Genomic DNA, 9,958 nt, shown 5'->3' on the forward strand with positions numbered 1-9,958 from the left:
ACAAAGCCCTAGGAAAGAGGAAGTATTTCATTATAAAATATTTGAGATCAAGAAAATATCACTTGCCTTTAAATAAAGAATAGGAAAGTGGCAGAAAAATAAATATATTTAAAGGTGTCCACTTTCACAAATAACAAGTACACAAATAAGGAATGAAGCTAAAATATGCAGGAGCTTCAAAATGACTAGCAGCGCTTGCACAAATTTATCATACAGCGAGGTTGTTTAGACTCCTCTCTCTCAGTGTTTAGTTATAAAAATACAAAAAGAGCCTCGCCAGAGGATTTCACTGAGCTGGAATCCATGGTACGAACAGCCAGTAGACAGGGACTGTAGCTGTAACCCTGACCTACTGTTGCTAGCAAAACCATTCCACCAAATAACCTAAAATCCCCTCTCTTCCCCTACTTTTGGACAAAGAAATTCTCAATGATCAATATTACATTCCACTACAAGTAGTTCCAGTTCTGACAGCACTTCTGGGAGCGTCAGGGTAAAACACTGTGAGCTGTGTTTTATAAAAATCCAACCCTACTTCAGTCAATGTGAATTACATTTACCTGGAACTCCTTTTTTCTTTTAAACCCATTTTTACACTCACAAATGTATGATGTGTCTGATCCTGTTTCTCTAAATCCTCTCTCTAGGCTTTTATTAGTTTCTGAAGTCCCTGGAGATCTCCTTCAGTGCCAGCTCCAACTTGCAGCATCCAGGACCAGCCCTGGCCCCCTCCCCACACTTTGCTGCTACCTTCTCTGCACCCCACTGAAACCGCGGAACACAAATACAGTTACAGAAGAGGGGAAACAGCATATCCAAAAGAAACTCATTCTGAAGACTTCAAAGAGTGTCCTTGAGGATTTTTCAGTGAAAAGATATCATATCAACAAAGTCCTGCAAGTATGGCTCTGACAAAAACCTCGTTAAAAATGCAATCTGTTAAAATAGGCTGTTGCTGATATTAGAAATTTCACAATTATGTCAAAAAGCTGTAACAAAAAAATGTATAAACAAATGAGCCAAGCTTTCAACACTTATCATCAACTCCACCGTAAAATATTGCACATGATGTTCTGTCTTTTCCTTTTTTTTTTTTTTTTGCAGTACATGGGCCTCTCACTGCTGTGGCCTCTCCCATTGTGGAGGACAGGCTCCGGACGTGCAGACTCAGCAGCCACGGCTCACGGGCCCAGCCGCTCCGCGGCATGTGGGATCTTCCCGGACTGGGGACGAACCCGTGTCCCCTGCGTCGGCAGGCGGACTCTCAACCACTGCGCCACCAGGGAAGCCCCTGTCTTTTCCTTTTGTCTGTACAGGAGCAAAACAGAAAAAACAAAAACAAAACAAAAAACCCAACCACGTCTGTTCAGACATTAGAGTAAGTCTAACTTGAAAGTGAGATGCCTGAAGCACGTACGCGCTCTAGTTCAATGCGATGCTCAAATAGTATGAACCTTGGTACTGAAGGGCACGACGGGAGGAATGTCAGTCTCAATCACAAATCCTTGTGATCATGGGGGACTGGTCTGGCAGGTATGAGACAGGTGGGGAGCCCACACTGCTTGAAGGACTGCGGAAATGCACATCAAAGGAGCTCGGTGTAATCCCAGCTTCACCTTTCAAAAAATCATCTTCTTCATCTTCCACCACCTCCTGCACAAAGAACAGAGATTATCAACAAGATCACAAGTGGCAGTTTGAAATGGTTTCAAGAATCCCTTTCCTCAGGAATGTGCTACTTCTGGAAAGACAAAGGTGAAGGAAAAGAATCTTAATTTCGAACGCTTCCCAATGCACACTTCTTTATTATGAACCATCCGCACAACTGCTCATCACACGTTGTGTTTGTTTAAAGTCTGATTTTTTTTTTAACACATTTTAAGCTCAACGAGGGCAGGTAACATGATATGTCATTCTTGCTCAATCTAACATAATGTGAATAAATGAATGAATGACCATCCTCCTCAAACGCAAAAGTTAAAGAAAGAATAAAACTAAAAAGAGCTTTCCAATGATTACTTATGAAAAAGAAGACAGGCACATTAAAGCTGATTTTTAATGCAGAAATGAATGCACCACAAAGAAACAAATGGTGACATTTTTTATTGTTGGATTCTAATTTTCTCCTTTGGCAACAGCTGCCTCAGCTCCATGGCCACGCACTGGAGGACATGCTGCAGACCTGCATCTTCACCACCTATTCATGAAAACCTACAAAATTAATGTTAACTTCTGGGAACATTTCAACAGTAAGCAAATCTGAGACTGTTACTTGGTGGTAACGATCAAGTGGTAGAGATCTAAATGTGTTAAGCCGACTTTTAATTACCCTTCACTTCCCAAAGTCAGCATGTGAAGTGTCTGGTTTGAACAATTCATTAAAAAACAAACACTATTCTCGTAAGAACACAACCTGGGCTTGGAATTCTGTAAAGGCAGAATGAACAAATGTAGTATTTTTCAAGTGTAACATTGCTATTAACTATTTGACTGTGCTCTGTAACCACATAGGAGATTCCCAGAAAGTTATGTTGAATCATAAATTTACCTTTTTAATGGGTTTCTTAAACTCCTGAAGCTCTTCTGCACTCATGTCTTCCCATACCTGATAAAGAGGATCAATGAATTTCTTTGACCTGTCAAGAAGATCAGGTTTCAAAATCAAATTAAATACTACAGCAAAGGTCACCACATATTTAACTCTTTTCTCACAAGACCCATTACCCAAAATGAAGAAGTAAAAACTATCGCTCAAATAATAAGTGTCCAAAAATATCCTATGTAGGTTCTGTAACTAACGGGGCGCCTTCTTTACAAGGGTTCATCCACTCATGTAGATGGAGTATTACACCTACTGTTTCTCAACCTTTCATTTTCAAGTGAAATTACTTCTCAACTTTGCAAAGATTAACAGTGAGTTATAATATGTCCAAATGAAGGTGAAATTATATTATTCTGGAAATTCCTTTTTAATATTCCTATAGTCATTTACTAAAAATAAATCTGGGTAAAAAGACCAATCTGGTTTCAGTCAATCAAGACCTGGGGGACCAGATAATCCCAAACCATTGTGCTGTTAATTACAAACTGTCATAAGCAGAAATCCTGCTTCTTATATATATATACATTTGAAGTTAAGACTGGCCTGGGGGTTTTCCAGAACTACCCATCCAGATAAATCACTTGGCATTTGCTTATCCTGTGCAACAGTATGGGATGTGGTCTCTAGAAGAAGGAACAAGTCATTTTGCAGAAATTTATGAGCCAAGAAAAGGCAGCATCCTCCCTATCCAGGTACCTCTATCCCCAGCCTCTTGTATTTTTAAACCAACAGGTTTCAAGAAAAACAAAAACCTCTTGGTGTCAATCTGGGCTCCTACTGAGGGAGAGACCTGAAAGCCCTCGTGTGCCACGACCCTCAGCAGCCTTGAACAGGCTTCTCCACACTGGGCCTGGAAAACACGCAAGACCACGAGACCCTATCAACGGCCAGAAGGGTCACTTACCACAAAGAAACCCCAAATCCCGATCCTGGTAAAGGCACATACACACCCCATTTAAATTCACCATCGAAAGGTCGACTGTCTAAGTGTACCTACCTCTTCAGTACACAAGGATCGAAGGGGAAGAAGGTGTCAAGTGGGTTCGTGCAGGTTTGCACTGAGTCCCCCCCAGCAGTGTTTCTGATAACCGGCAGCATCTGGCGGTTGTTCCTCTCAATGAGGGTGTAGCAGAAAACAAGCTGGTATTTGCTGTGGAATAAAACCAACACAGAGGCATTAATGTGCTGGAATTACTACATGGACACGCCCGTTCACGTGTGACAACTACCCCAACTACATAGATCTTACTGAACATAACAACTACAAGAAAAAAAATAACATAAAGTAGAAAGTAATGCTTTTAGGGTACAGTCCTCTGGGCCTACTATTTACAAGTTAGCTAAGGAGAAAGAAAATGTGCTATCACTTTAAGCATATGAGAGTGGGCTTAGATTACTAATTAGGCACAACTCACTAAAAATTAATGCATTCACGGTAATTCTTTTAGTTTACAGAATTATGTAGCTGTCTTTACTTATTTTTTACTGTTTGTAAGAATTAGTGGGTTGGTGAAAAAGGGATTCAGGATTCACTGAGAGGGGATATGGGTTGTTGGCGGAGACACTTGGCTGTTGAAGATATTAAAGAGGGTACTAAGGGAGAACCATGGGGTTTACTGAATCACGACCTCAGAAAATGGTAAAGAAAAGGCATAGTGAGTGAAAACAGTTAAATGGACAGAAAAACTTGCGATAAAAACCAATAGGACCAGGACTTCCCTGGTGGCGCAGTGGTTAAGAATCCACCTACCAATGCAGGGGACATGGGTTCGAGCCCTGGTCCGGGAAGATCCCACATGCCATGGAGCAACTAAGCCCGTGAGCCACAACTACTGAAGCCCAAGCGCCTAGAACCCGTGCTCCGCAACAGGAGAAGCCGCTGCAATGACAAACCCTCACACTGCAGCGAGAGTAGCCCCTGCTTGCCACAACTAGAGAAAGCCCATGTGCAGCAACGAAGACCCAGCGTAGCTAAAAATTAATTAATTAAAAAACCACCAACAACAAAGCCCAACAGGACCATATGCTGTCAAACTCCCTGGTGGTTATGACTTAGGAACTTCAAAAATCACTCACTGGGTCACTTCTTTGAGAGGAAGATTTAGCTCACCTTTGCCAACTCTCCCCCTCCCACCCTCTCTCCCACAGTACTCATTCAGGTATCTGTTCTCAGGCTCTTAGATCACTACTGCTATTTTAAGCACCATATGTTCATTTCTGTTCCATTAGCCAAGGATCACACCTGACTCTTGGTGTTAAATGGCTAAACCACACTGGAGTACTTCGCAATATTCGGTAAAAGTGAAGATGTGCACCTCCTACAACCCAGCAACTGCACTTCTGGGTGACAGGAAGTATGTGCCTGTGTACCAGGACACACACACAACCATGCACCCACATTGAAAAAGGAAGACAGCTTAAATCCCAACAAAGAATCGATGTTTTTAAATTATGAGAACATTACGCAGCAGTCGAAATCAAAATACAGCTATATGAGTCAATATAGCAGAAGCAGTAGCTACAGAATGATACATAAATTCCTTGACACAGACCTTTATTTCGACCTCTTGCTCTCAGCCTCACGTCTTACTCCTAACATCCATGCTAATCCCAACCCCCAGATCTAGAGCCTCTCTGGCCAGTCTGCTCCTCAACTGCAGCTCTCTACTCCCACCCCATGAATATTCTAAGGGCAGCTGCCTCTGCTTTGCTCCATCTGTCCTACTCTTCCAGCTGCTTCCTATCTTCCCGCGATGTGCTGGAAATGTCCACCCACTGGACACTGTTGCTTGTTGGTTTCTTAATTCTTTACTACCATTTTTGAGATCTGAGGGAGTGAGACTACCTCAAACTAGATGGCCAGCAAAGGAAAAATAAGCCTGCTGAATGAGAGCAACAGGATGTCTAAAGGGGACTGAGGGATGCAGAAATTATTCCTATCTTCTAATAGCTCAATCTGTTAAAGATTTCAAGCTATGATCCTGCCCTCAATATCATGATAAGATACCCAAGGTCTCCAATTCACTTTCTACGTGAAGCAAAATAATTCAGTGAATGCTTACGAAGGAGCCAGCCTGCCGGCATTCAAACCTTAGCTCTGCCACAGTCTAGCCATGACTCCACACAAGTCATTCAATCTCTCTGTGCCCTCCTTCTTGCCATTTATAAATAGGGATTAATAATACAGTCATAGGATTGTGTGAGGATTAAGTGAGTTCTATGCAGAGTGTTTATCAGAACTGTGCTGGGCACACAATAAATGCTATGCACATCAGCTGTAGCCACAAGGCCCTCAATGAACCAATTTCCTATTGTTGGATGTTTATCTCATGTCTGGTCTATTTTTATTACCATTATGAGAGTCACTCTAATAAACATCTGTGGTTTATACCTCTCAGCTTGCTAGCTGCCTTACTTATTTCAAAGTGCCTAAACTTCTGAATTATCGTCCTTAGATTAAAAAGTAGTAGCAATTTCCAGTGCAACCAAAGTATAAAAACAATACCTTCAATGCAGTGCTTTCCACAAGTACTGGGTTATTGGTTTTTAAATGTTTTTTGCTATTAATTTTGTTAAATAATTCCACAGAAATTTAACGGAATTTTATAATACTAACATAAATTCACTTTGAAATAACTTCCACAAATAGAGCATAAATAACTTACTTTGTGATTGCAGCAAAAAAGTTAACTACCGAGGGCAGGCAAATCTTCAGAGGATTTAGCTGACTCATCACTATCCGTTCAAAATTTAGACTTTGAAGGTACCTCAAACCTTTGATTAAAAAACAAAAGATTTTTTTAAAAGGTACAAACACAATAGTCTAAGCAGCACTTATTATTTTATACAGTAAAAAAAAAAAACTTAAAAGAGGTATTTGCACAAATGCTTTAAAGGTCCATGTAGACAGTCACGCAGTGTAGAGCCCAAAGAATATCACTAAGCTCAACTATATGTATTTATGACCAAACCAACTTTTCTAAAGAAAAGAGTTTATTCTTTTAAAGATTCAGGAAGTAAACACACATTTCCAGTGGGCAATAACCTTACATGACAATTTGGAACTCAGATATAAGCAACCTCAGCACATGCTGAGCGTATAGAGGGAAACAAAGACTGTGTGATGATTTCTGCTAACAATCATGGAATCATTAAAAAGCTGAGGCAACACAGTGATTCTCCATTCCTTAGAGGTAATGATTACACAATATGGAATTTCTCCTTCTTGAATTCCATATGTACACACACACACACACACAAAATCTGTCAATGTGACAGCCAACAAAACCAAGAGAGACTTACATGTCTTAAGTTATCAGTAAAGTTGAGCATGTTTTTCAAGTGTGCATTAGTTGTTTGTATTTCAGGGTTTTGTTTGTTTGTTTACAAAAAACTATGGAGTTAGAAGGAAAAATTAGGTAGATACTACTGTCTTGGAACCGATAAATATACTTCTCTCCTATGTTAAAAAGAAAGACACCACACTTATTCTAAGAGGCAAGCAAACCAACTTGTGCCTAAGTGTCTTTTGTTAGGAGATTCTTTGATGTATATTATGATAAAAATTATTAAAAATGGCATAATGTAATGGCTTACAAGAAATAGGTCCTCTTTTTTTTTAGTATCTTTATTGGAGTATAATTGCTTTACAATGGTGTGTTAGTTTCTGCTTTATAACAAAGTGAATCAGTTATACATATACATATGTTCCCATATAAAATAGGTCCTCTTTAACCAAGATGCTTACCACTTATTTATACAAAAAAAAGCAGTGATTTTACTTATCCTGTGATAAAACCTTGTCCTACTAGAGTTCATACAACTATTTTTAAGCCCCACATCTTTTTAGAAGTGGAGCTTAAAAGGAAATTCCAGTTCATATCCATCAACCCCACATCACTGACCTTCCTTCAGGTTTCCACTTAAAAGCTGCCTGTGTCTAAAAACAAAAGTGTAGAACACAGCTTGGCAAGCTGAATAAAATGGTCCGTGGAGAGCAACGTCACAAAATGCCTTTGTTCCTGAATCCTGGTTATTAAGGTATACGTGCAGCCACTTAACCAAAAGATCGAGGCATGATTTTACAGTACTAGAGAAAAGAAAAATTCAAGTCAACTTCACTTGCTTCATAAAAAACTAGAATGACCTAAGAACACACAATTGCCTCTCCTTACAAACTAAGAAAAGTCTGTCCACTGGCTTCTGTATCTATCACCCATGGGCACAGAGAAGAAGCAAAGAAAGGAAAGAAAATGGTAGGCGGGTGGAAAGACAGCCTTCCAGTTACAAGCTCAAGCACATGGACCTCCTAGGAACAACAGGCAGGCCCCTAAGAATGCCTGAAGTCCCAAGAGCTGGAGAACAGTTTCTCCTCATCAACTCAGAAGGGCTTCTCCGATGGCCTCCCAGCCCTCTTGGGGGAATACGGCCAAAGAGCAGGGCATGTTTACCCGCATCTTACAAGAGAAAGACAGTCCAGTTGACCTCACCATTCTCTAAGGGGTTCTGATGAAATCCCATGATCAACAATTTAGGACAGAACAGCCAGATAGCTTTTAGCTATCAGTAAAGGGTTTTTAAATAGCATCCTTGACCAAAGATATCTTCATGGATAACTAGAAGAAACAGGCCCAGAGCTGGCCTCCTAAATAGATTTATTACCTTTAAAAGGATTTTTTTCTTCAGCTTTAACAGATACAATTGATTCGGAATGCAAATGAAAAATGACAAACCTATAAAAAGAATCAAAACAGTATACAACACTGTACACCATCCATGAAGACAAATGGATCTTCATATTCAAGTGCAACCATACAGAACAGATTACAAAAGCTTTTCAAGTGAGGTTTTACATTTTGAAAAGGAGACATTTTACTCTGAAATTGCCTCTCAGAAATATAAACATCTTGAATAGAGGGGGAGAACAGATTTTTTCACTTTAAAGACAGACCAAAAAAATAAGGCAGATATTTCTCTGACTTGAGACAATACTATACTTTTTAAAGGATGATATGAAAAGCACTTGGAAAATTAGGTTACTTACATAAGAGGAACAAATTTAGCTCTTGCCAAAAAGCTTCCAATATAATTTGCAGCAGCTTGCCTGATGATAGCAGGATTATTTGGATCCTGCAATTTTTTCCACAGATGTTCCAAAAATGCTTCTGCAAATCCCTATAAAAAGAGAAGGTGTTGGTCTCATCTTTTTTTAATGCTTAAGAAATTCTGGCGATCAGAACCCTAAGATTTTTAACTCACCAATATGGTAAAGTTCTAGTATCTCAGTTATACTGCTAGATAAATAATGAATACGTTATCATGGTTCTTATTTTTAAAACACCTTGAGATGATACTATTAAAAACAAAAGGTGTTCCACAGCATTAAATAATTCAATGGATCCCAAAACTAGCTGAGCATCAAAATCAACCCTATAGGGGCTTCCCTGGTGGAGCAGGGGTTAAGAATCCGCCTGCCAATGCAGGGAACACAGGTTCGAGCCCTGGTCCAAGAAGATCCCACATGCCGCAGAGCAACTAAGCCCGTGCACCACAACTACTGAGCCTGAGCTCTAGAGCTCGCGAGCCACAACTACTGAGCCTGTGCCACAACTACTGAAGCCTGCACGCCTAGAGCCTGTACTCTGCAACGAGAAGCCATCACAATCAGAAGCCCATGCACCGCAATAAAGAGTAGCCCCCACTCACTACAACTAGAGAAAGCCCACGACCAGCAACCAAGACCCAACACAGCCAAAAAAAAAAAAAAAAAAATCAACCCTACAGTTTCAGGGCTTTGGAACCCTACAAATTTGTGACAGGGCTTTGGGACCCACCAATTTTTAAAGCTCTGTTAGCGGAAATTCTCTGGTGGTCCAGTAGTTAGGATTCGGTGCTCTCACTGCCAGGGCCCAGGTTCTATCCCTGGTCAGGGAGCTAAGATCCCAAAAGCTAAGTGGCACAGCCAAAAATAAATAAATAAATAAAGCTATGTAAGATATTCTGATATTTAGCCATAATTGGAAACCAATGATTAACCACGCTCACATGGGAACCCCTTCTGCAGTACCTTTCAGACTGCACATATCACACTTAACAAGAAATAGAGACTAAAGTATAGTCGGTGGGACTTCCCTAGTGGTCCAGTGAGTAAGACCCTGAGCTCCCAATGCAGGCGGCCCAAATTCGATCCCTGGTCAGGGAACCAGATCCCACAAACATGCCCCAAATATGAGACCACATGCCGCAACTAAAGGATCCTGCATGCTGCAACGAAGACCTGGTGCAGCCAAAATAAACACATAAATATTTTAAAATAAATAAATATAGTTGGCATTTGACTAATTATGCTAATTGTAG

General features: G+C 40.3%; 1 protein-coding gene across 1 annotated transcript in view; it reads right to left on the reverse strand.

The window, feature by feature from the left end:
- Nucleotides 1–1,491: 1,491 nt before the first annotated feature.
- RRN3 (RNA polymerase I transcription factor RRN3) overlaps nt 1,492–9,958 on the reverse strand; it is a 26,265-nt gene continuing 17,798 nt past the window's right edge. Inside the window, exons 13-18 of the mRNA XM_007466958.1 lie at nt 8,646–8,776; nt 7,507–7,691; nt 6,268–6,376; nt 3,600–3,752; nt 2,549–2,636; nt 1,492–1,653 (exon numbers count right to left, since the gene is read on the reverse strand). Coding sequence (XP_007467020.1) covers nt 1,492–1,653; nt 2,549–2,636; nt 3,600–3,752; nt 6,268–6,376; nt 7,507–7,691; nt 8,646–8,776 — 828 coding nt within the window. The remainder of the gene's footprint in view (nt 1,654–2,548; nt 2,637–3,599; nt 3,753–6,267; nt 6,377–7,506; nt 7,692–8,645; nt 8,777–9,958) is intronic.

This window comes from Lipotes vexillifer, unplaced genomic scaffold (assembly GCF_000442215.2).
Source record: "Lipotes vexillifer unplaced genomic scaffold, Lipotes_vexillifer_v1.1 scaffold232, whole genome shotgun sequence".
NCBI classification, from domain to species: domain Eukaryota; kingdom Metazoa; phylum Chordata; class Mammalia; order Artiodactyla; family Lipotidae; genus Lipotes; species Lipotes vexillifer.